Source organism: Danio aesculapii, chromosome 1 (assembly GCF_903798145.1).
Source record: "Danio aesculapii chromosome 1, fDanAes4.1, whole genome shotgun sequence".
Taxonomy (NCBI): domain Eukaryota; kingdom Metazoa; phylum Chordata; class Actinopteri; order Cypriniformes; family Danionidae; genus Danio; species Danio aesculapii.
In genome coordinates this window covers 16,866,190-16,894,151 of record NC_079435.1, presented here as the reverse complement: position 1 = coordinate 16,894,151, position 27,962 = coordinate 16,866,190, and the positions used below count along the sequence as shown (strand labels likewise).

Below are 27,962 nucleotides of genomic sequence, written 5' to 3'. Positions count from 1 at the left end.
TTCAGAAAATGTTGCTTATAAAATACACAGACATTCAAGAGTTAATTTTAAAACATTTTATTAAGTAACAATAAAACGACCTCCCTCTTAAAGGTTACAAGTAAGCTAAAAAGAAAGTACAAAGAGCTTATAAACAGTACAAACAAATAAAAAAGGTTTAGAGTAACAAGAAAAAGTGCATAGTAATGCTTAAACAGAATCAGCAGTAAAGCACATGGGTTCCAGCTTGGGAGAATATGACATCATTTGAGAGATGGCTTCATGTTGGTGAGAATAACAATTGTGCAGTCCCAACATGTCTGACTCTAAACAAATGTCATGTAAACATCATGAATAGGGCCAATTTGAAGTTGCTGTAAAACATCGAAACTATTGTGATTCTGTCTATTTGCTTGGTTTCTGTAAGGATTTGTGAATTGAATACTGTTACACATTTGGCCGCCTTACAATGCATTTTATCAGTGGTCTAACTAAGGATATATAACGATAAATGGTATATAATTATACTAAATTGTGCATCCCTGAGCTCTGGAGGTAAATAAGTGCATTCCATTTGTGTTTCACATATTGTATTGTTTACTGGCTCAGATTAGCATATTGTTCCATAAGTACCCTTAAAACTAATGTTATCCAGGGGCATCATTGTTGGGGGAGAAAATAGTGACAAATTGCGGGCAGTAACTCCCCTAATAGTGGCCATTTATTCATAGCAGCAAAATTTGATTGTCAGTTCACAGTTTAAAGCTTAATTTCATTCCGTGGATAAAGAGGTCAGTTTACAAAAGTGAAATAACATTTATTTTCTTGTCGGCTTAGTCCCTTTATTAATCCGGGTTCGCCACAGCGGAATGAACCGCCAACCTATCCAGCACATGTTTTATGCAGCGGATGTCATTTGTTAGTTGGCACATTGCAAGAAAATAATAGCAAAATACAATAAAAAAAAAAAAGTTGCCAATGATAAATGTAAATATCTATTACAAATGAATGTATGTAAGGTGCAAAGAATCATATGGCATGAAGGACAAGTCTAAAATAATGGGTTGTCAGATCTAACAAAAACAGTATAAATATAACACTACAAAACTAATGAAATAAATATTGCAACCTGGTCTTTGAGGTTTTGGCTCAAACAATCTCTATGATGCACATAAGTAGGCCTGGCAACACTGCAATTATGAAAAGCTTATTAATAATAGGGGGAAAGCAGTGCTTCAAAGCTTAACAAGAAAAAGTGCAGAAATCCTATGAAATGTAAACAACTAAACACTATGAACTAATTACATAACAAAAATCAGCAAAAAGAGGTATTAATCATGACTCACTTAAGTCTTTGGACTGTGGGGGAAACTGGAGCACCTGAACCTACACGAACACAAGGAGAACATACAAACTCCACACAGAAACGCCAACTGACCCAACCAGGACTCAAATCATCAACCTTCTTTGCTGTGAGGGGACAGTGCTACCCAGCGAGCCACCGTGCCGCCCATAAAACTGAAATAAATCAACCAAACAATTTGAAATTGAAATATGACAAATACATCACTATCTACACCTCAAGCCCAAACAACAAGCCCCAAACTGCAAAAATTCTCCATCTCCCGAAAAACTAAAATAGTGACAACAGAATGTATCAGAATTAAACTGAACAAGCACTTCTTTATGATGCGTCTAAATGAATATCTTAATTACAGGGATATTACAGGGAAACTAGTATGGGTCAATCATTTATGTTGCCAGATGTTTTAATCTAGCTAGAACTACACCAGCATTTTCCACCACTCTGCTTCCTGTCTGATATGTTGAAATGTTCCACAATATTTAATTCAATCCATCTCTAGTTCTATAGCGCTTTTATAATGTAGATTGTGTCAAAGCAGCTTAACATAGAAGTCCTAGTAAATTGAAACTTTGTCAGCCCAGTTTTCAGAATTGAAGTTCAATTTAGTTCAGTTCAGTGTGGTTTAATTTTCAGTGCTGAAAGTCCAAACACTGAAGAGCAAATCCCTCTTTTTTTCCATCCATGTAAAGCTGCATTGATCTGCATTGACATAATGTCCATTGCAAAAGCTCTATAGAAACTAGAAAATGACTTCATTTGACCAAACACTATAATCATTTGAAATGAATCCTAGAAGTAAAGTTTTATCAACTATTTTCGAGAGGAGCACGTGATATGATTGAGCATGACTGGCTGCTCATCTGTAATCATCCAATCAGAAGGATCCTAGCTTACAATAAATGGATTGTTTTTCCCTACTACTCTCTTCGTTTTTGGAAGAATCCCCCCTCCACCCCATCTCCTCCTTTTCCTCCCTTTTCTAAGGGGGAGCTCTCGAGACCTAACTGATCTCGGATCCCCTTATGAACTAATTGACTGGACGGGAACTATCGGCTCAAGTATCACCGAGCTCGGGGTTCTCCCCCAGGACTGCATGCCAAACCTGCTATTAACGCAAAGCATATCTAAGTGGGAACTCTTGAAATGTATATTGGAAACAAAAACATTTAATCACGACCCACACATTCCCTTCTCTATGAAAAGCTAATGTTAGAACAAACTACAAATATGTATATGGCCATAATACAAGAGCACCTGATGCAAAGACGTATTCTCAACCTAAACCAAACATGATCCCTCAAGAGACCCTAATAGGTCAAGAATCTGTAAACATATTGCCAAAGTAATAATATTTTGGCCAAAATTAGTGAACACTACTTGCATTAGGTAACAAATTGTTTCACAGGAGAGTTAGTAAGGACACTCTATGACTGATCATTTAGGGGATTGCTAATTTCAGTGTCTATTTGGCCAATAGATTCCTCTTCTTCAGTGTTGTTCAGCTTCTTAGTACACCTTTCAGGCTCAGTCATGGTCTCCTCTACAGGTGTGTGAGGACGAACTTCACATTCTAAAATTTGTGGGCTGGTCTCTTGCTCTGGCACTCTGGTGTATGCAGGCTGTCTCAGATCATCCATATTCACAGTAGAGTCTCCTACATTATCATCATCTGTCACTGGAGATGTTCTATAGAATTTATACAGAAACCCCAGACCAATGCAACTGAGAATGAAAACAGCATATACAAACAGGGATACGCGGAAACGTTTGTCTGCATCTGTGGATGACACACAAAGGAGAATAGTTTGAAACGTAAAGCAAAGTAAATATTTAGACTTAAAAAACAGGTAATTAATCCAGCAAACAAATGATAGTTGATTTAAATCTTACCCTCCACCGTGACAGTATTGACAGCAATGACTTCATCCATCTTGTCTTTCACCGTAAATATTCCTTCATCAGCGGATGTTAATCCACTCAGCACCAGAGTGTCATTTATGACAGACACTCTGTTAATGTAGTCAGATGAACATGTAGGGCTGTTTCCCATCACAGTGCAAACCTGCTTTTCAGACTCATCAGATCCAATGAAAGAAATCGTCACGTCTGAGCCGAACAGGTGAAGAGGGAGATTTTCACCAAACTTTTTTGTCCAGAATATTTCATGAGCTGAAAAATAATTATAGATTTCAGTTAAACAAATGTTTCTTTTTCTGGAAAATAAAGCAGCACCGTGAGGGGCTATTCACACAGAATTTGCTAAAACATGAGACGCAGCTTTTAGGTATATATATATTTTTTTGAATGTTTTTTTTTTTTTTTTTTTAAATATCTTCTCCGCCATGTTGCCTTCAAACAAAACAGCTGTCATGCCAACTTGCTACAGTAAACAGCAGCTCACAATGCCTGCCATGCGAGTTGTTCTTATTGGTCTACTGCTTTGAAACTGACATTGATGACCAGCACAGCTTGTAAAAGTTACAATTCTATTAACTTGATGTCTTTTTAAAAACACAATGCTCCAAATAAAGCCCAGATCAGATCACACAATTTTACGAAAGTCGGTTCCGAAAGTCACTATGTCAGATTATGTGATTTTGTCTTGATAAAATCTTGATTTGTCATGGGTAACAAATGTGCCAGACTACACTTTCCTTCACGATCAGTCATCCCATGATGTCTACGATGAGCGTTATTTCCCAAAGCAGTCACGAGTGTTGCTATAATATTATCTAATCATTAATTTCAATTTTCTTTATTCTTATGTCAATTTCAATAAACACTGATACTTGCTGACAACTAGGCTACATTATTTAAGGGCTTTGTTATAACATTGATAGTATCAAACTTATATTCCTCTTTAATATAAAGGTATTTTCTTTTAAATCTAAATGTATATTTTCCAGCCATGAGTTGCTTATTAAACACTCCCTCGCCTGAACTTGCCACGAGTGAGATGGAAAAAATTAAAGCACATAAGCACCAAGGACAAATTAGACGCTCAAGACAAAAATAATGACATATTTAAAAAAAAATAGCAAATATATGAAAGAGGTTTGTGATACAACAATCACAGTGAAGCATTAATTAAATGCTTATTTTCAATGGAGCAAAACAAATCATCCACCTGCACAGTTGAGTAGTAAACAGGCACAAACAAAAATTTAATTCATATATTTTCTTGGGAAAAACTTTTTTAAACAAATTTTGTTTTGTATAATTTTATCTTCATTTTTATGTATTTTTTGTTGGTCAGTTATCTACTGGAATAACGAATATCATCTGAGATGTGCTAACCAGTCCGCTATATGCTTCAGCACCAAAGCACAAACTGGTTTGGTAAATAAAATAAAATCTAGCCTAAATGAAATTAAAGTGAAATATTAAATTTTTTTTAAAGAAGTCTATACTGTTTTCATTTTTAATGACAAAATCACCCATTGAAGGTGAGTTTCAATTTAATTAGTTTAATTAAGAAATTTAATTAAGCAAGTCATGCTTTTACAATGTATTAGCAGCACTGAACGTGTTTCCAGATTCCTTCGGAGAATAGAACTCTGTTGGAAGGCTGAGAGAACTCAGAAACTCATTGTGAGAATGAAGATGTCTGCATATTTGTGCCAGTCTGTCAAATAAAATTGCTTAAAACACTTTAATATTTTAGAGAAAGTAGTAAAAGTTTGCATAACCAATGATTAATCTTATCCACCCGCGACCCACCCATGAGTAAATATGCAGCCTATTTTTTTATTACCTGACCCACGCATTAACCTGCAGATATAAATGATAAATTATGTGCTCCTATTGTCCAGTGTCACCCACATGACGGAACTTGTCGTGAAGATCGGGGAAAAATTTAAACATGCTAGACTTCTGCGATGATGTCGTGAGGCGCCGCAGACATGGTATCAGTTGTCATGAACTATGCCACATTACAGAAGAAACAATTGAATCTTGTGTCATGATGCCCATTTGTAGTTTACGACTCGCCACGACACCGTACGTTAAGGAAATTGTGCCGAAATCATGTTACAAATTAGTGTGATCTGGCCGGGGTGGGGACCATCCGGGTGCTTTGGTTTCCACCACAGTCCAAAGAGATGCACTAGGTGAATTGGAACCCCTAATAAATAAGGGACTAAGCCAAAGGAAAATGAATGAATGAGCGTAATGGTCACACACGTAAATCAAGAGCAAACTAGCAAATTGGATTAGAAAAGCACATTCTGTGTGAACGGCCCCTAAGTAAGTAAATTCCACAACCTGTAACATGAAGAGTAACAGCACCAGGATGCCCATGTTCTTCTGAAGGTTTGTGATAGCATTGGTACAGTCCCGCATCTGATTTGGTTGCATTGTGTATTGTAAGGGAAAGATCGCCATCCTTATAATCATTTAGTGAAACTGAAGCCCTATCTGGAAATCTTGGTCCATATATTTTGTTTCCGTTTAGAACTTGAAACACCACTTGGTCATCTTTTTTCCACAGGATATTCACTGTTTCATCAGAAATCTGTTTCTCTGTACGTGCATAGCAGGGTAGCTTGGCATTGCCTCTGACTGTGGTGTTTATGGTAGTGGGTACTAAATAATAAAAGGATGCAAAAAAACAAAGCATGAGATCACAGTTAATTTACATCAAGGATGATTTATATTACAATAACAATGAAGATAAAGATTATAAATGGTTCTACATTTACAATAAATGTTTATTCCACAAATATAATGAAGACAGCACAGATGGATTATATTATTTATTTTCTATTTGAGGGTCTAGTACAAAAGGGTCTAACAATTGTAAAGCCAATGAACTCTTATAAATAACAGAAGCCTATTGTACACTGATGTGGATGTTAATATAGATATATAGCTATGTTTCTGGTAAATGTCTCCATTATACAATAATCTTACACCAAGGAACTGTTGAATGCTTGATTCTGATTGGCTGATGGACATTCTAAGATAAACAAACAGTTGAAGTAGCTCCAGGCAGATTTTGGGGCTGATCACATTGAACGCGCTTCTTGCGTTGAGAAGCGCCTCTTTTAAATGATTTAAAAATCGTCGTTTTCATTCTCCAATCAAATGAAAGCAGAGGCGGGGTTTCCGTTGAGATGACAGCAGTGTTTCTGTTGTGAAGAGGACTACGAAGACTTTTGAAGATAGAGGGCAGACTAGTGATTACTGTTTTCAGTTATTAAATATTTTTAATAATTATTAAATATTATTAAATATTAAAATAATAACTATATCAACAGCAATTCTCGCGCACAACGGACAGCTGATTCAGTCATTGCCTAGTGACAGAAAGCCTTGTGTTTTTGGAACATAAAAGCGCGCTCTGTGTGATTGACCCCTTAATCTGCATTAGGGGCCGATCACACCGAACGTGCTTCTTGCATTGAGAGGCACCTTTTTTTAAATGATTTACTAATGGCTGTAAGTGTTTTGCGCGCTGCTTATGCGCCTCGTGTTTTGACCACCTGCTGCGCGCTCGCAGTCGAGCCGAAAAATCGTGTTACGTCTGTCACGTCTTTTAATTTTTCAATCAAATGAAAGCAGAGGCGGGGTTTCCGTTGAGGTGACAGCAGTGTTTGTGTTGTCAAGACGACTACAGAGACTTTTGACGATAAAGGAGAGACTGATGGTTACTGTTTTGAGTTATTCGGAGCTGAATGACTTTACAAACCTTGAATATCACAATTTTATTGAATATTAAAATTATACCAATATCAACAGCAACACTCGCGCACAATAGACAGCTTATTCAGTTGCTGCCTAGCGACATAAAAATTTCTTATCAGTGGTGCGCCCCGCGTTTTTGGACAAAAAGCATGTTCAGTGTGATCGGTTCCATATCACTACACTGAATGAGCTATTTGAGGACATAAACATGATAAATGTCTTGAAATACAACATCTTTAGGTGTAGTTGCTGTTACCATAGTATAAGGGGAATAACTGACAGTCCATTGAATTATTTTTTTAAAATGCACACCTGCGGTGTAATCGCCCCTCCATGAAGGCTGTGTGCATTCATTTTGTAATAATCCAAAGGTCTGTCTTCAAATATTCCTCACTTTTTTTAAGCTTAACTAAAAAATAATAACTTACCAAAGGCTTCCAAGCGAAATCGGCAGAGGAATACTGAATCACACTTCACCACATACCAGCCTTCATCATTGTATAGAACAGAATTAAGCATTAGAGACAGCTTTCCAGGCTGGTTCTTTGCATGGACGAGGTTCACTCTGTCCTTAAAGCTGTGTCCTTCTGTGCATGTCTCTTGCACACATTTTAAAACATCCAGATCTTCATTTTCAGTCTTAAATGTCCATGTGAGAATTCTATTACACGTCCCACTACAAGAGAGAACTGCAGTATCCTTCACTTTTACTGCAACATGTTGTGACAGTCCACTTGGAAAGGTTGCTAGCAGAAAAGATAAAAAATAACCTTTAGATGTACATACTTAGATAAAACAAATAAAAATACTTAAAACCAACTAGAACATTTATTTATTTCAATCTTATATATACACATAGCATATATATATATATATATATATATATATATATATATATATATATATATATATATATATATATATATATATAGTAGTGTGAAAACTGTTGCCCCCTTTTTGCTTGTCACATTAAAAGTTTTTAGATCATCCAAACAAACTTAAATATTAGTTCAATCTACATCTTACCAAACATACCTAAAAACCAGAACCAGAACCCTGATGTTCTCCATGTGATTCCAAATGGTGTCATAGTTGGTGTGGCTGCCTGGAAAATTTAGGGCAGGGACCTCAAATGTTAACAAATATACATGTAAAAAAATATATGTAACATAATTTTGACACTTTTGTTTCTTCCACACTTCATAAAAGTATTTTGGACGTTTTAGTGGTCCAGCTTTAAAAACAGGGATAATGCTAAATAACAAAATCTTTAAAAACACATACACACACACACACAAATTATTTGGTTTAAAATGCACATGCTTGTTCTTTTTTTACACTGTTTATAGGCGCAGTTGTGGCCTAATGGTTAGTGAGTTTGACTTGTAACCCTGGTCCCAAAGGCTGGCACACTCTCTGATACCCTCGCTCTCTCTTTGATGCCCAGTTGAGGTGCCCTTGAGCAAGGCACCTAAACCCTAATTGCTCTCCAGGCACATTCTATCGGTTGTCAATAATAATAATAATAATAATAATAATAATAGTAATAATAATAGTAATAATAATAAAACATATTACTGAAACAGCTCCAGATTAACATATTTAGTAATTTGGGGATTTTTTTCGTTGACAGGGTATCCCTTATTTCACATTCCAATGTTGACAGGTACAGCAAATATATATATATATATATATATATATATATATATATATATATATATATATATATTTTTTTTTTTTTTTTTTTTTTTTACAATTCTATTTGCTTAAATGATAACTGAAAAACTCCACGATGGTTATATCAAGACTTTCAGAAAAAGGAAATAATGTGTGATTGATAACGGCAGTCAGAATAGAGAACAACGTCAAATTTAGACTTGGTGCAGATGCAATCTGAGCTGCATCCAATGCTTTTTTATGCGCCCACCTCAAACCCTCCCCCTAACCGTGACGTCATTAGCTTAATTGAGTGCATAGTGTTTGACATTGCATCTCTGAGTGATGTAATCTCAGCTTGCATCATAAAGGCTGCATCCAGAAAGTATTGGCAAATTTAGTAAATGTTAATGGTTTTTTTTGTGAAAATGTTAAAAACTTTTAAGGATTTGAGATGCTGATGACCGTAAAAGGTGTCCAAAGGGATATGATGCGCAAGGAAGACAGATGTGGACAGACAGATGTCGACAAAGGTGACCTTCAGTACATTATTTATGACGCAGTAGATAACACGCAGCCTGTCGAGAAACTCGAGTTAAAACAACTTTTTAAGCGGTAATAAAAAGCTCAGGTAAAATTGAGGAATGTCACAAATACCATAACACATCTGGCTTTTACGCACCTGTTGTTTTCAGCAGTTGATATCCTCCGATAAGGTCCCGGTAACATACAAAATCTCAGAAATTTAACTTTGACTGAATGTAAGATAAAGTACTGTCTTATCGCTACGACAACTGTAATAAGCATCAACTGATGATTTTTAGGTCTATTAAATCTAAAATCTTCCAGATAACCCGTAAAGTTCAGAGCGTCCTTTTTCTTCTTTGAAGTTTAATGGCGGTTGGCATCCAACTTTAATAGTGCATTACCGCCCCCTTCTGTACTGTGGGCTAAATAAGGACAGAGATTACTACTGTCCCCTATTATTTTGTATTCCCCTTTCAACCCATTTCTTCTTTTTACTCTTTTAATACCTTAACTATACATATAACACTCTATATCCTATTTGCTAAACCAGTGACCTTTAAGAAATATAATAACTGTGACTTAATGTCTCTTGATGTTTTTCCTAATATATCCTTTAGGGTGCACCCTTGAAACCCCATTTCCTTTAATTTTTCTTTTAACATTATCCTTTCATTGTCATATTTTTTTACACTCAAGCACCACGTTCCACAGATTCAATAATATTACAATATTCACACCTTCCAGATATGTGTTTACCTATCACATGCAAGTACTTGTTTAATCTAAAATGTCCAATCCTCATCCTAGTTATGTTCATTTCTTCTTTTCGATTTCTTTCAATAGCCCTCCTTACCCCAACCTTCTGTTGAATACTATAATGTCTTCCTTTCTTCTCTTCATCCCAACTTTTGTGCCATTTTCCCATAATTTTTTCCCAAATCACTGTTTTAGCTTCTGCTTATTTTTATGTATACTTCTACTTCTGTCCTGCTACTGGCTTGCCTTGCTAAATTATCCACAATTTCATTTCCTTTCCTTTAATCCCTACATGTGCTGGTACCCATGTAAATATTACCTTTATCCCAATCTGGCAAATTCGTGTGTAGCATATAAGTACCTCATTTACTAGGTTTTGTCTTGATTGCGATTTAAATGTTTTTAAACTTTTTAGAACAGCTCTGGAATCTGTACATATTACAACCTTATCAGGTCTGGATTCTTCAATCCACTGTAGGACCAAGTGCAGAGCGTTTCTTCGTGACCAGAAGAAGAACGGAGCCTTTTGGAGTTTCAAGAAAGCCTGTTGACATCAAAATAAAAGTCTTTTGATGTCTTATAAAAGGACATTTAACCCCAAACTGAAATTTTACTCACCCTTTGGTGGTTCTTTTTTTTTCTGTTTCCAAAATTGTTGTACAAAAAAAAAATCCAAAGAAACCATATTGAAGAATATGGGTAACCAGCTATGGTAACCAGTAGTCACTGGACTGCCACAGTAGTGAAAAAAATACTATGGTCAAATGCTACTAACATTCTTCAAAATATCTTCTTTTGAGTTTAACAGTAAAACAGACATAGATTTGGAACAAGAGGATTGTGAGTAACATATGACAGAATTAAAATTTTGGATAACCTATGGCTTCGTGCAAACTGACACAAAACCCTTTTAATGATGTAAAAGTAAACTGACCACCACTGAACTTAATAGCCTGAATATCAGGGCCTATATAATGTCTTTCTAAAATATCATAGGAAAAGTATTTGATTTTTGTTTCTTTACAACTGTGCAAGCCTATTTTTTATTGGTCTTAAAATTAGTTTATCAATCCAGTTACAAGTCAATGAAGCTAAAGAGGGCTCAAAATGTTTTGTACTTTTGACCACTTCAGGGAGTTGAAAATGTATGACATCAGATTGCTTTAATAGTATAAACAAACACTTGTGTGGTTGAATGCATTTGAACAAGCATGTTAGATCACACGCTCTATGCCAGATAAATAAGATCTAGCCCTGGACTCCTGATCCTGTCAGAAAATGCCTGTTTCTCTGGGTATCCAGAAAACAAGCCAGCGAAGCCGCCCAATGCCCAAACCGGTTAACCAGTATTCAACTGAATTGACAGTCTCCAATCAATATAGGAGGTGACAGAGAAATCCGGAGAGGAGCAGAAGCAGGAGACTATCAAGTAATGATGATAAAGAAAGAGCAGAGTTTATTGAATAATCTTAGATGCGTATGATTCAGACTTAGTCGGACCATGAAAAATCCAACAAGTGTAATTATACCACAAGCAACAGCAATGGAAAATTAACAGAAAACAAACATTTATGGAAAATTTATTAATTATTGGAAATCAACACACACACGTTTGCTAAAAGTTCTCAGATCCCTAGTTAGATTCTTCAGCCACAAAAGAACAATCTCAGCATACTTTCTAATGTGTTGTGAGAAAGTGCACTTGCTGCATTGCTACCTATGATTGTTAAAAAACACAGAGACACATCACAACAGGCAATACAATGTATTTGTCAATAGAGTCAGCAGAGGAGCACACAATCATTGTATTTCCTGTGGTAAAAGCACTCTGATCTGGGGTCTCATTTCTAAACACAGAATACGCCACTTCCCACACAAGAGTTCTGATCTCTTCTGAACTTACCGGGAGACTTAATGTGCTCAGTTGCAATTAAACTCCAAGTAAACTTATTTAATTGAAATATTAACTTAAACCAATTTCAATCATCATGTGAGTCATAAATATTAATAAATAAATTGAAATGTTTCTAGGTGCTTCTAGGTTTCTTAACAAAGTTTTATGAATGAGACCACAGATACGGAAGACATTGGCTAAAGTAGTTTCATTTCTACAGGTTTTTTCGGCACATAAAAAGTGTTCATGGAGCTTTGTAAGATTAAATTGAACTACTGCAGTCACATGGACTGTTTTGACAATGTTTTTGGTTGTTTTTCTGGACTTTGTATGTACTGTCATTGCGGTCAATGGAAGATGAGAGAGCTCCCAGATTTCATCGAAAATATCTTAATTTGTACTCCTAACTGTTCTGAAGATTATCAGAGGTCTCAGGGAAACTGAATAAATAACTAGTAATTAATAACAGAATTCTTCATTTTTGGGTGAACCAATAGGATTGTTTTTTAAGCATACATTAACCATTGAATTGGGGCAGTTTTACTTAACAACCACCATTCAAATAAATGTGTGAAAGTAAAAATCAAAAGGGTTATTTCATTTTGCTTATTTCATTTTTTTTTATAAATAAAACCATAAAATCCTGCTTAATACACTCACATAACTTCCTGTCACATCTTTAATTCCTCAATGTTGTCTCTGCGTTTGCTTGTCTTCATGTGCACCAGAGAAACAGCCAGCAACATTCCCAGCAGGCCAAAACACAAAATTGCTGCAAAAACTTGATAATGTATGGAGAATCCTTCAGCGCCTGATTTACAGGAAACAGAAGTAAAAGTTCAGATCAGAGAGTGTGTTCCTTAATTAATACTTTCACATCAAAAGCAGAGATGCCAGTTTAAGGCCATAAATGGGTGTTGAATGCAGAGTGGAAAATTATTCTTACCTTCCACTTGATCAAAAGGTCTTTTTGTAAAGATCTGGTTTGCTAAAATAGACCAAAAAAGAAACTTTCTGATAGGATTTCTTATTTATTAAAAAAAAAAGTCATGAGCATAAAATGAAGATTCAATAAGAAAAAATTAGACAACAAAATACCAATGTTTAAATCTATTTTGGTGTATTTTCTGTTTATTTACTATATTCTGTGTGTGTTTACTATGTGTGAGTAAAATGTTAATACGCTTTTATTCTATAAAGATCCAATAACATTTCATCCAAATTTTAAATAAAATCCTCAATTTATATATTAATCATTTAAAATTAGCAGGAAATGTTATCGGATCTTTGTAGAATAAAATAATTAACATTTTACGACACACACACTGATGAATTCTGCATACCAAGAGAAACCAGATGAATTTTAAAGTGGTATCATATTTTTTTTTTCTCAACACTTTTAACGATCAAGAAATACAATAGCCACACTTACTGTAAAGTTGCACTCCTACATCAAAATCCATGCGTTTTTGATATAGCGTTGCACAGTAGTATGTTACGAGATCACGATTGGACACATTGAGAATTCTCATTCCAGTCATCCATAAATCCCTCAAATTGAGTTTCATTGTAATTCCAAACAACAGCCAATTCTCCATTATATTTCAGACTTGTGACCATCAGAGCCACTGGGCGGCCCTCACTCATCTTCAGCCAGTGGACTTCATTGTAGAAAGAGAGGTTACACTTTAACTCCACACGGTCACCAAGTTTAACTTCCTTCAGCGGTGTAGCTTCCAAATACCTCAAGGGCAAAATGACGAGAACTGAAAGAGAAGAAACTTTTAATCTTTTTATCCATTAGAACCAGATTTGCAGTAGTTTTAAAACTCACCTGTTAGAGAGGTTAAGCATGATAACATCTTTGTTGATGTCATAGTCCTGTGTCTGTGGTCTACAAGACTGCAAGATTTCCTGTCAAAGGAAGTAAAACCACACGCTCAGCCCACTCCCACTGTGTCGGTTTTGTTTCCATTTGTTGTGTTTTTGGTAAGGTGTCTGAAATAGTCATTCAATCAATAATTTCCAATCTAAAGTAAACTAGTGAGCGTAGCAAGTCATTGTTAACAAAATTGTGAATTTTTAAATCAATCAAAGCAATAATACTTCTATCATGTCAATTACATTATGTAATTTGTCCTCATTCTTCCTTTTAATGTTAGTTGCTGAACTGGGAACAGTTTTGTTTCTGACTGAATTGCATGTCAGACAATTCAGACACCAAAACCTGAGTTCATACATATTAAATGCTCTTTAGCATGAGGAAGTAGGTTCTCTCACCTCTTGATATGAAAGCCACAACCTACACACATTATAGACTGGACTTCAGACAAACACAAAAAAAGCACTTAAACATTTTTCCATTTACATTGGTCAGTAGATTTGATCTTTTTTTTTACACTGTATTTCATCATTACATTTACTGATGCAGAGGTACCTCTTAAATGTGGCAACTAAAACTGTTTTTAAATGTACTCTCCTAATTTTCAGTTGTTTCATGTTTGTTAATTTTTTACTAGTTTCCTTTTGAAAATCTTTTAACTGGTTTCAGTTTTTAGGAAAATATCCCCCATCATTACACCACCACCAGCAGCAGCAGCAGCCTGAACCGTTGATACAAGGCAGGATGGATCCATGCTTTCATGTTGTTTACTCCAAATTCTGACCCTACCATTCGAATGTCATAGCAGAAATCAAGACTCATCAGACCAGGCAATGTTTTTCCCATCATCTTTTGTCCAATTTTGATGAGCCTGTGTGAATTGTAGCCTCGGTTTCCTGTTCTTAGCTGACAGAAGAAAATGAATGAAAGAGAACTGCCGCTCACTGGATATTTTCTCTTTTTCAGACAATTCTCTGTAAACCCTAGGTTGTGCAAGAAAATCCCAGAAGGTCAGCAGTTTCTAAAATACTCAGACCAGCCCGTCTGCCACCAACAACCGTGCCACAATCAAAGTCACTTAAATCAGCTTTCTTCCTCATTCTGATGCTCGGTTTGAACTGAAGCAGATCGTCTTGACCAAGTCTACATGCCTAAATGCATTGAGTTTCAGCAATGTGATTGGCTGATTAGAAATTTGCATTAATGAGCAGTTGGACAGGTGTACCTAATAAACTGGCTGGTGAGTGTATATCTGAAAGAAAATGGTGGGATGTCATGAATGGGAATAAAGTTTCAAACACCTGTAGGTTTGAGAATGGTTTATTCAAGTTTTGTATGTGCTTAAATACATGGACCACTTCAGTATTGCCTGCAATAACTGTACAAACACAATGTAGTTTATTGGTAAACAGCATAACTGTATGAACGAATGGCACCAATGTTCCTCTTTAGTAAACCAATTAGAAGCAAAAAGCAGGCAGTGGCATTAACGGGATAACATTAAGCAAAATTTACTATTAGTGTTAAAGGGAAACTTCGCACAAAAATTTAAAATGTACTCACCCCTCAAGTAGTTATAAACCTTTATGAGTGTATTTCTTCTGTTGTACAAAAGGTAAATGACAGATTTGAATTTTTGTGTCAACTATAGCTTTGAGGACATCAGTCCTAAACATCTGAATCAAATAATGGCATTGTAATTCCATTAATACAAGTCTGACCACAAACATCTCTAACAATGTGCAACACCTAATATGAGCAATCGTCTATTCAAGGACAGCAGAGAGGCAAATATAAAATCAACATTCAAATACATCTGAAGTCATGAGCTAAATTAATACACAGTATGGCAAGCTATAAAACAAAGCTTTTGATCTCAGGCACTTAAGATCAGATATTAAATGTTACTTGTTTAACATCACTACTAATCGATCCAGGGTAACTGTATGGAACATGTCACAAGCACAGTATTTTACAGGAAAAAAAGTTAAGTAAAACACATTAAATTAACTTCACTGTAAAGCATACATTCGGATCAACGTTTATAAAAGCACAGTCAATTTTATATCAAGTTTTTGATCCTTCTAGTTTTTCTTCGGTTCTTCGTTTTTGTCATCCAAATAGCCTGGAAAGCTTTCTGCTGGTTCCCACGTGTTCTGAAACTTTGCCCCGCTGAGAAAAATAAATAAAATGCAAACATAAAAAATTAAATGGCAGAAAATAAGAAATGTTTAAACCTGCTGCCACCTAAATGTTTAAATAATTAGGTTTGGAAGCTCAGTGGCTCTGTGGTTAGCACTGTCACCTCACAGCAAAAAGGTTGCTGGTTTGAGCCTTGGCAGGTTCAGTTGGCATTTCTGTGTGGAGTTTGCATGTTCTCCCTGTGTTGGCGTAGGTTTCCTCCAGGGGCTCTAGTCCAAAGACATGCACTATAGGTGAATCGTATGAACTAAATTGGCTATAGTGTACGAGTGCATGTGTGAATGTGAGTGTATGGGTGTTTCCCAGTACTGGGTTTTAGGTGGAAGGGTCTCCGCTGCATAAAACATATGCTGGAATAGTTGACGGTTCATTCCGCTGTGGTGACCCCTGATAAATCAGGACTAAGCCAAAAGAAAATGAATGAATGAATGAATAATTAGGTTGTATTGCTGCCACCATAGCAACAAACATTTAAGGGCTAGCTAGTGTATTTACCAGAAAATAAATCCCACGTGACTAATTTCATTGTTATAACTTTTTTATTGAGAGATTATTATGGTACTGTACAAACTATGCGTTTTGGTTGATCACATCACAAGCAGATGTCTGTTGATTTCTCTTTTGTCTACTTTCCTGATTGCTTTAAGAGGAGGCTCTAACACTGTTTTATTTCAATCTAAAATTATGAAAAGATCACAACCTAAATATGAATACAAAAGGAGATAATAGAAAATAATTGTGAGCAGCAGCTTTTGTTTCTGCTTTGGCAACAACACCAAATGCAGTGAGCTGTGTTAGACTCAGAACTGCTGAGAGAACATCTTATTAGGGCTGTGAGATTAATCAAAATCGAATCCCAATCATGATTGGCTAATCTGAAGAGGCAGCGATTTGAATTATGTATTATATAATTTTCCCCACCCACAGCAAATGCGTGACTGCCGTCTGTGTGTGATAGTCTTACTAGTCAATTGAGTGAGCACTCTTTCGTTCGGTCCAATCAGAACTGCGCAACCAAACTATGCGGAAAGCCCACAATAAAACACATAACAGGAAAGCACGGACAAGTGGGATGACGTCGTCTGCTGCTTCAGAAGCATTAACAGACGAATTCATATCAAAGAAAAACAGCACGTTGGTAATATGGGAATATTTCGGTTTCACAGACCAAAATCAAAACACCTAACAAAAACAGGTAATCTGTAACGGCTGTCACAGAATTGTTGCCACAGCACGAGGAAATACATCAACCAGCACCTAAAACGCACCACAGGAGGCCATATGAGGTGCGTCTTGCTAAAAAGTCAACTAAAAGTATTGCCAGTGACACTTAATCTAGTAGCTAGCAACAGCAAAGTATGATTTCACAGTTGTTTGCAGCTGTTACACCATATGGAAAAAAAAAAAAAAAAACATTACGAAGGTACCAGGAGATAACTCACTACTGTTTGCTGCTCTTGAGAAAAATTTGTGTTTAATTTGTGTTACATATTTATGAACAAATTTGAATAAAAGTTGAAGTAAATATCTTTTTACTGCATTTTAGCAGAAAGAAGCTACGATACAGAATATTGAGCTGAAGCTTGACTGCAAAATTAAATCACAAATCAAACAGAAAACTGGCTAAAATAAATAATAATTAAAATTGCAATTAGATATTTTCCGTTGTACTTATACAGTTTCAGGTGCACATCAGTGGTATGACAGCTAGGGGTGGGCGGTACACCGGTGTCATAGTCATCACCGGTGTGACATTGCGCCACGACATGGATTTTCTAATACCGTCAATACCGTAATAAATCAATTATGCGCCTTGAACGGCTGCATTTACATCAATAATAGCTAATTCTAAATAATAAGGCATTCAATTTTCTTCAAACGTTCAGTTGTGGTCTGAATACATGTCCTTATACTACAGGGCTCGAAATTGCAACCATTTTGGTCATGTGAGCGCCCGAAATTTAATCTATGTGCCCTCATAATATATTTGGGAGCATTTGTGTGTCTGAATATAATGGTTGTAGTGCAATCTGATTTGATTTTCTCTAAAAACTTGCTGAATCGCTCTACCCTGCTGCTGTATTGGTTCATATTAGCTGTCAGCCACTCAACGCTTCCCGCTGTCAGATAACAGGGAGCTTTTGTTACTGCAGGAAATGCAAACGGCTGAAGAGTGAAAATTGCACAGGTTTGCAAACCTCACCTAAAGTTATAATAATAATAATGGCGCAGATGACAGCGATCATGACATGAGGTAAATGTTGATCCGCCAGCTGAGATCAATCGAGTGTTTTCGGAGAAGGTGCCCGAATCTCGATGCGTTGCATTCACCGCGTGTTCAGCGCAAATGTCCGCTAAATATAAAGTCTAATACTGTAGACATCATCGCCAAAGAAACTCACCTTTACTAAGTTTACACTAAAACTACGGCTCATAACAAAGAGCGGAATTGCGCTGGTGGTCATCGCGAGAATCCTGCTCTGTCTGCTCATAAATTGGTGCGGCTGACTCGCCTGCTTTATTCCACCAACACAGAGAAATGAAGATCAGCTCATAACGAGACTGAGCATTTACAATGACCCAAACCGAAACTTTTAAAGAGTGATAGAAGTGAGACTTTCTTTTGTCCGTTCTTGCTTGAGATGTATATTATTTTGCTATTGAAAGTAATACCATGATATTATACCGTCACCATTCAAAAGATGAAAAATACCGTGATATTAATTTTAGGTCATATCGCCCACCCCTAATGACAGCTAATGTAAAATTAACATTTAAATAAAAAACTTGGTACAATGCACTCATGTACATACATGTTTTTACATTGTAATAACATTTGAAAATTATCTGTATTTCTGTAATTAATTCTGTTAATACATTTAAAATTATTCCTTTGACGCACCCCTTAAACCTTAACCCACACTTAAACCTGCTCATACCACCAAAGCAGTCCCTAACCTTACCAAATCCCACCCAAACAGCACAAGAAGTATTCCTTAAGTATTGTGCAACACTTTTTAAACATAAGTACATAAGTACTTAATTTATTTCGCAAGTACCTAGAAGTTAAGCCCACTTAATATAAAATGGGACCAAAATGTATTAATAAACCAAATAATAATCCAAATAATAATAATAAAAATAATTAGCCCTTAATTGCCCACATAGCCAAATAACAATATTTGTTATCTATTTAAATTTGTTAATTCGGAAAATACACATTTTGCTCTCTATAGTTTTTATGCATGTGAGGTAAATATACACAAAGTTACCTTTTTTTATTTGTTTTGCAAAGACAGAAGTGGCATTTGAAAAATGAGCTGATACCTACTTAAACGTAGTCACATTTCGCTGGCCTGGTGTTAAACGAATTACATAAGCTGCTTTGGAATACAAGTTGCTGTACATTTCAAGATGATACAATAAAGTTAGTCTACAAAACATAAAATAATGGAAAACTTACCACAATGTGCAGGGCAACCATTTGACTCGAACTTCATTTCTTCCCTTTTAAAAAGAGTAAAGAATGTTAAAGAGTGATAACACTTTTCTTTTCAAAATTCTTTTTGAGTGATCACCTCTTACCTTATTGTTTCTCCATCTCAGAATATTTTCAACAGGAAACACGCCATTGTATGCATCATGGGAACACTCTACAGCAAAAATATTGAGAATTACATTGCAGAACACCTAATAATACATTACATCAAGCCACTTTGTTTTTAAACAACATTATGTAATTTGTGTAAGATTACCTGCCATTCTCCTCTTTCTTGGTGGAGTATAGAGTCCGGACTCATCACTGGGAAGTTTTTCATCATCTGTTACCTTCTCATTTTCACACGCAATTGATGGCTCTGATCCACTTGCATCTTCACTAATCTGAATTTGGCAAGAGGTGCTTGACATGACCGCATATACTTTCCTGACACTTGACTGTCCGCCACTGGAATCCAACAGGCTTTCAGCTGAACTTTGAGACGATGGCTGTGTCATGCTGGAATCAGTTAAGTTCACCATTGTGGATTCTGCACTCCGTTCACAAGCAGTTCCCTTGTTTGTTTCTGTTGCATCCACATTTTTCACTTCACTCTTCTGTTTTGAAGAGTTATTTTGTAAGTAAGAGCCACTCAAGCACAAAGCAGCCTCCAGCTGGGAGTCTGAGATTCTTTCAAGACGAACCTCAAACCTCTTCGACTTGATTTCCTTGGGAATGATAAGGTTAGTGTGGATTTTTTTGTGCACGGCCCAGGCACATAGAGTAGCAAACTTTTCCTCACACTGACTGCAGCTCAACGGAGGCTGAACCTCCTGACGGTGTGTGAAAAGCCCCTGAAGAGTATTGAACACCTGCCCACACTTGTCGCAATTCTGAGGCACGGAGCACTTGTGACTTTTGAATTGGAGGTCAGTTTTGAATCTTCTCTCACATTTTCGACAGATATAGACGGTAGGGACCTGGTGCTGGGCTTTGGAAGGGCTAGACTGCAAGTTGCACTCGTCCGATGAACAACACAGACAGTGTCTCTGCATGCTGAGGTGCTGTCGGTCTCGAAGACCACGGGAAACACTAGCATCATTTGGGTGCTTCGGTGTTGAGACGACATTTTCATTTTTCATCTCCTTTACTTTTGGACTAGTTGTTTGAAAGTCCACACTTGCAGATGGTTCATCATCATCAACAGTTATAGGTATGGTATGGCTTGATATTGACATTGATTTCTGTTTTTTGGGGGGACGACCTACTTTTTGTCTTGCCACAAATTCTGTGCATTTGGTCTTTGGGCTGTTAGTCTTCTGGATTTTAACTTTCTTACCTGATGAACCTACCCAAAACAAAAGTGCAAATTAGGATTGTGTGACAGTGATAAGCTGCAAGTGAGGCATTATATTTCAAGTCTTAGGGCCTACTCACACTATGCTATCCGAACCATGCCCAGGCCCATTTCCCAGATCGTTTGAGAAGTGTGAGTGCTCTTAATCAGACTCAGGCACGGTACACTTGGCCGGCCCTGGCCCGGTTGGAAGAGGTGTGCCAGAGCGCGGTTTACCTGGGCCCGAAACTGAAGACGAGACGTGACTTTTACGGGATTGTTTCATATTGATTTATTAATCATTCTTAGTGTTCAATGAGCACAAACTGTCGTAGGTTATTAAAGACGCAAACCCCTCACTGCACGACAGCTGCACCTTCAGCAAACCTCCTAATACCTGTAGCATGAGGACTTTATGGTTGTTTATGAGCGTCAAAAGTGGCTGATCTGTCACTGCATCTCAAACGACTAAAACAATATAACTAAAGAAATCTCCACTGTGCTAAGCGAAAGCGTTTACTGAACAGCACATCATCGATGACATAAGCGTGCCCAGGCCCGAATGTAATGTGAGCGCGGCCCGTCAGGGGAGATGGGAAAGAGGACAAGCGTGCTTTGGCCCGGTTCAAGGCAACTGTACATAGTGTGAGTACACCCTAAATTAGCTTTTATTCAACCTTAGATTATTATTATTTTAGTTAAAGCAGATAAGTCAGAGAGTCTTTTGTGAAAGAGACTCTGCATCCATTCAGACATTTCCGAAATGTGTCGCTATTCTCTCTTGAATCGATTCTAAGCTCAGATTTTAACAGCAGATGGGGCTCTGGACTAGTTTTTAACCATACGCTCGAATTCTCATGAGGACGAACGCTTGTGTATACCCACAACTCATGTAAATTACTTAAACCTTTCCTAGCTTTATTAATGACTATTTTGGGTTCAAATGGTTTTACTAAGAAAGTGAGAGCAAGCAAAATGTGGCTGTTTGTGAAGCATAGAGTCATCTGCTGGTAAAGATTCATCTTAGAATCGATGAAGAATTCATTTCTCAAACAGTTTTTTTGCCACAGCTCTAATGCCATTTCTTTCCCAGGTAAATGGCAGACACACACACACAAACATTCCCATACAAGCACACTTTTTCCACTTCTGACACTCACATGCCCATTGCAGGAAGGTGGACAGGGGTCATCACAGAAAATCGGATTGGTCTGCAACCTTATTCTCAGAAGAATGTGATGCATAATGTGAGAAATTCCTCCCGTAACCATAATTAAAATTGTGTTACAGTAGGCCTTCTGTTAGCTTATACCAAATAAGATTTGGGTACCCAAAACAAAGTTTGCCTCAGACCAATGTTGGTAATATTTCACCAGTTCTGACAGAGAGCAACCCACAAGCTTTGCAGGTTCAGAGACACGTTAAGCCTGGTTTATACTCAAGGCGTCCGCGGCGAATGTGACGTCATCGCACAGTTTGCGGGGGTTCGCTTTGGGTGCGCGCGACATGATTTCGGCTGACGCTGCGCATGGTTTTTTTGAGACTCGAGCGAACAGTGCGCCACGTTTGATTTGAGTTAAATATGAAACACTCTAAAGAGATTTTGTCTGAAACACTACGACTGTACAGACATCTTTATGATCTGTGATCTTAGAAATAACCGAATGATCAATAATTCTTGGCTAGAAATTGCAACAGCCGTGGGAAAGGAGAAAGTTTTTGTTAAAAGGTTTGGAAAAAACCTGAGGGATAAGTTTTTTAAAACCAAAAGAGGTCATGGCAAAAGTGGAGACACAGATACACAATTACAGAATATGTTTTTCCACCAGTCATAGGTTTAACACTGATTTATATATTGCAATTTTGAATTTAAAACAATTTAATAGTTACAAAACTATAATTAAGTCACAGAATTATTTCTTTGATAACTGCAAATATTCCTTCCCAGTTATCAAAGAAATAATTCTGTGACTTAATTATAGTATACCGATGCCCTGTTTCTCTAGGCTTTATTGGTGATAGTGGTCAGGAATGTTGGACCATTATTGCCTTTTTAGCATAAGTATATAAACCGAAACTAGCCAGACTAATGGGTGAACTGTGGAGCAGGCTAAATCAAAAATAAATCTGTATTTTTAGTAAAACTGTGGAGTATTTTATACTGTCTGTATTTTTTTAGTAAGTGTACTTTTTTTGCTTTTTTATTCTTAGCATAATAAAAATATATTTACAGAGCAACTCATGTTCTCGTCATTAATATTTTAATAAACTTTAAAAGGTAAAACTGTTCCGAGATATGAACAAAAAGCAAGTGATGTAAGTTTGATTATAAAAAAAATCTTGAATGGTTCTAAAAATCCTTATAATCATTAAAATAATTTATAAAAATAATTAGTTTAAAAATATTGAATATTAATGATATGATGTAGTTCTGGAAACTTCCTACTTCTGTTTATCCGTCTGATTTTACAGTGGGTTTCTTTTGACCGCCCCGTCATTTTAAAGAATATCACACTGGCGAACGCGGCAAGTATAACAGCCTCGTCCGTTTCGTGAGGTGTGCGATGCGGCGCCACGCGAAAGTATAAATCCAGCTTTAGATCCAGTCATATTGTCATAACAATGTGAACTATCACACTTACTCAGATCTTTATCCCTGCCTGTGTATCAAAAACACTGTATACAAAAATGTGATTATTTGCTTACCATCTAATCGATCAAGACCTATATGTATGATCAACAAATAATAATTTACCTGCGATTAGCAATAATGTTTTTGGCTCATCTGTGTACATCAAGGCATTCACAAATATATTATGTAATCTGATATTCCAGTGATTTAGTATTATAGCTTTTACTTCATTAACAAAAATGGCACCTGGTTTGCTTGACTGTGCCGTCACTTTAGTTTTCCCCACACTGACACATCTGTCCTTAGAGACCTTTCCTGTTCTTGCTTTAGAACCCTGCAAAACACAAACAAGGTAATAACTATTATTATTAACAAGCATGCACAAACTATTCAAGATAAAATTATATTAAAAGAGATAATGGGGGGGGAAGAGCTGTTTCGAAAATATTTTCAAGAAATCAATTCTGAGATTTTCAAAATCATTGCTATTCTCTTTTAAATTGATTGTCTGAGCTTATTTTTTTTAAGTTAGGAAATGTTTAGGTGAATTAAAAGAGTGTTCATAGTGAGCTGGGTTTACAAAAAACATAAAAGCTTATTTACATCACTCACCAGTCACACGCACTCTCGCATGAACATTTGTGTCTATGGCTAAAACTAGCCTAGAGCGCCATCTGCTGATTAAAAACTAAGCTCAAAAATCAATTCAAGAGAGAACAGTGATGCATTTTGAAAATCACAGAATCGAGTTCTCTAACAATTTTGCTCCACACTAAAAAAATAACAAATGGGGCACAAAGACCAACCAATAAACAATAATTTAAAATCAAAATGATACAATTAATTAAATGGAAAAGATGACAAAAACTGTAAATGTGGATTCAGAGCAAAATTTGTACTGGACTACACTCACCGAAGCCCCTGGTCTGTCCGAGTCATAGCTCTGCTCAAACTGCGACACCTCCATCTCATCATCTTCTCTTTTAAAATCACTCCTCTGAGCCCTGATGATGGCCTCTCTCTTTTCCTGCTCACATTTCTCCAAATGTTGCTTCAACAAGTCGATCTCCTTCCAGCTCCGGGTGATCTCCACTCTCGTCTCCAGCAGAACTTTACTGAATATTTTGACTATCTCTGAAGTCGTCGCCACCATCAGTCTTTCAACCAGAGTTCTGAATTTAGCCGATAAGGGATCCTCCACTTCCATTGTGTATAGCTGAGGGGTGAATTTATTGCACAGAATTGCTGCCAAGCAGACAATTGCGCAGCTGTAAAGACTAAAGATGGACAGCCTTTAGGTTACCTATTAACAAAGAAAATATATTAAAATTTTTGATGCAAAGTCAAAAAAAAGTAATGTTATGAAAGTAGTTTTTGTGAGATATTGTTTTGACCTCAACTCTAAGGAGTGATATCAGACTATCTGACTGGATACACTGTGACAGTTTTGGCACCATTACAAACCACAATTGTCTTTCTGTACGTGTATGAACTTGCATGAAGTATCCTTACAGACATCAGCAGTTATAGCTATAATCAGCAGTTAATAATATAATATTATAATTAATAATATTTCATTATTAGTAACACTTCAGATTTTCAGTTTTCATTTAACTGAAATTGACTATGCAATGAAAGTTCATTCAATGTACAGTCAGTGGATTTCCAACATTCTTCAAAACACCAAATATATTTACACACAGTATGGTTTCTGCTGGAATTATTATAGGTTACCACGTCAGACTAAATACACAGACATGAAGGTACCATTTTAGTTTATGTGGTTTGAACAGTGCTGTAAATGAACAAATTACAAATACTCAAACTACTATGAGTAGTTTTTCTCTGGAATTGTAATTTACTAAGTAGTTTTAAAGATGTGTACTTTTACTTTCTCTTGAGTACATTTTTAGTGCTGTATCTGTACTTTTACTCCACTACTTTCCTTCAACCTGCAGTCACTGCTTTATTTTTTTTCTTATCTATGGGGATTTGAAAATTCAGTCCTGTGATTCAATCAAATCGCACATAGAGGGTAAATTGGATCATACTGAACTACCTCAAGACATGGGTGATTTATAACTGCAGCAAACTGTTTGGAAGCATTAAAAGTGTCCAAGAACATGTCCAAAATTCTGACACGCATTGACCCAGAGACTAGATGCATGTCACTGATGAGGAGATGATTGCTGTTTACTGTAAGAAGAGCGAAATGGCCTTAAACACCTAGCAGGCACAAGACGTCAACATGACATCAGATTGACTCTGTACCCCGATGTAATGGGGATATTGCGTTTTGTTTCTAAATGAAAATCGGTTTGACATCATAACCCAACATCAGTCCGATGTCAATGTCTAACCTAAATCCTTGTGTGGACGTTACCACCATGACACCTATCAGATGTTGGATTTTTGTTGCCATACCTAACAAATAAATGTAAGTATTTGACATCAATATGACCTTGGTTTTTGGTCAGTTTCTAACAAAACCTAAAATCAACCAAATATTAACATCATTTGCGTTGTTTTTGGTGATCAAAATAAGGTTGTACTTAGACGCTGGTTAGACATTAAATTTTGGTCACCTGAATTCGGTCATCACAACCTAAATCTAACCCAATAATAACGTCTTATGACATTGTGTGCCTGCTGGGCAATCACTAAAAGTACTACAGAATGTTACGTTTTCACACATTTACAAATTACATGTAAATGCATCAGCTTTTTACAGCATCCTACTCTTAGGTACATTTGAAAGGGCTACTTTTTACTCATACTTTGAGTAATATTCACAACAGATGCTTTTATTTTACTTGCTCTACATTTTTAGGCAAGTAATGGTATTTTTACTTAAGCATGATTTTTCATTTTTCAGTACTCTTTCCACCACTGGGTTTGAACAGTGCCTTCATTGAAAAACATATTATATTATATTATATACACTAAAAAAAAAGAACTACTGCTTGTTCAAACTGCTTATTTAATGAGTTGAAACAACACAATTCTTAAGTTCTCTTTCAGACAACTTAATTGTTTTAGATTTACTCCACTTAAATTTGTAAAATTGATTACGTTAACTTAATCTGTGTACTGAGGTAAAGTTGGTTTTATATTCGCACATTCAGACTTTCTACTTGATAACATCGTTTCAGAAAAGGGTTATTTGCAAATACGAAATAGTGACCTCAAAGTAGTGCTAATGTTGTTTTGAAGACACACATGTGATTTCATGCCGATAATTCAAAGTATCATGGTAAAAATATACAGGGAGCATGTCAAGTTGTCACTGAACGAATGAGCGAATATAAAACCAACTTTACCTCAATAATTTGTGTTGGGACAACATAAAGGAATTGTGTGGAACCCAGCATTTTTACAGTGTAACTTAACGTTATATGATAAAAAAAATGTATTCTGCTGAACAGTTTTTGTTACGCATTAAAAATGCGTGTGTGGGAATTGAGATAATTAACTTTCTATAACAGGCTGCTTAGTGATTTAATGGGCATGACCTGTACAAAAAAACGTGGATGGAGGCATTCCTCACGTTTAAATGGACATGTCTGATGAAGAAACCAACCAAAAAACAAGTTTTCTACCCAATAATATTCCCCATAACAGCTCATTCGTGACTAATATCTCCAGTTTTCTGTAAACAAAGATGAAGTGGTCACGCGCTCTTCAAATAAACAACTTTCACCGTTTCTAGGGCAGCTGCAAGTTTTCCTCACCTCATCAATAGTCTGAAGCGGGAATCATTTCATGATGGCGCCTGTGCAGATTCTAAAAACGCAAACTTGTATTAAAACATGTTTACAGACACTTAATGAAATAAACGCATCATTTCACAGCTTACCTTCGACAAAAACCGCAATTTTCCCGTTTCAGACCGACGCTCTTATTCCCTCAGTCGGTGTGGAATGTGGAGCGTCACAGTATAACGGGCCGACTGGAAACAACACCCGGCGAGATCCAATTCCACAACAATGAAGCCTGACTGTGAATGTTTGTATGTAAGGTTTCATGGGAGTTAAAAGAAAACGTTTTATGGTAGAAAAACCTACATACAAGAAATCAAATAATTTGTGTGGGTAGCTAAATATTTCCAGCATGTGTTTTACGCAGTGGATGCACTTGCAGTTGCAATCCATCACTGGGAAACACCCACACACTCTTGCATTCAGACACATACACTATGACCAATTTAGCTTCAATTCACCTATAGCGCTATGTCTTTGGACTTGTAGGGGAAACCAGAGCACCCGGAGGAAAACCCACACGAACACAGTGAGAACATACAAACTCCACACAGTAATGCCAACTGGCCCAGCCGGGAACCAGCAACCTTCTTGCTCTGAGGTGACAGCGCTACCCACTGCGCCACCAGGTCGCCCATTGACTTACAAACTACTTGTTATTCATACTAAGAAAGTCAATGGTTACATGTTTTCAGCTTTCTTCAAAATATCTGCTATAGTGTTAAACAGAATAAAGAAACTCATAAAGGTTTGGGACCAATTAAGAGAATACATTTTTATTTTTGCGTGAATTATCCCTTTAATAGTTCC

At 36.5% G+C, this 27,962-nt stretch overlaps 2 protein-coding genes across 2 annotated transcripts; both read right to left on the bottom strand.

Moving 5' to 3' along the window:
- Positions 1-41: 41 nt before the first annotated feature.
- si:dkey-22i16.9 (uncharacterized) lies at positions 42-9,561 on the bottom strand. Its single transcript, XM_056456751.1, has 6 exons — positions 9,369-9,561; positions 8,066-8,135; positions 7,459-7,776; positions 5,609-5,929; positions 3,236-3,514; positions 42-3,122 (listed from the first exon to the last, which is right to left on the bottom strand). Exons 2-6 carry the CDS (start codon positions 8,118-8,120, stop codon positions 2,770-2,772), a joined length of 1,326 nt encoding a protein of 441 aa, XP_056312726.1. The 5' UTR covers positions 8,121-8,135; positions 9,369-9,561; the 3' UTR covers positions 42-2,769.
- Positions 9,562-15,050: 5,489 nt separating this feature from the next.
- zgc:66472 (uncharacterized protein LOC327494 homolog) lies at positions 15,051-27,348 on the bottom strand. Its single transcript, XM_056456749.1, has 8 exons — positions 27,251-27,348; positions 27,126-27,177; positions 24,308-24,697; positions 23,641-23,728; positions 19,704-20,774; positions 19,534-19,601; positions 19,412-19,455; positions 15,051-15,918 (listed from the first exon to the last, which is right to left on the bottom strand). Exons 3-8 carry the CDS (start codon positions 24,599-24,601, stop codon positions 15,831-15,833), a joined length of 1,653 nt encoding a protein of 550 aa, XP_056312724.1. The 5' UTR covers positions 24,602-24,697; positions 27,126-27,177; positions 27,251-27,348; the 3' UTR covers positions 15,051-15,830.
- Positions 27,349-27,962: the final 614 nt, after the last annotated feature.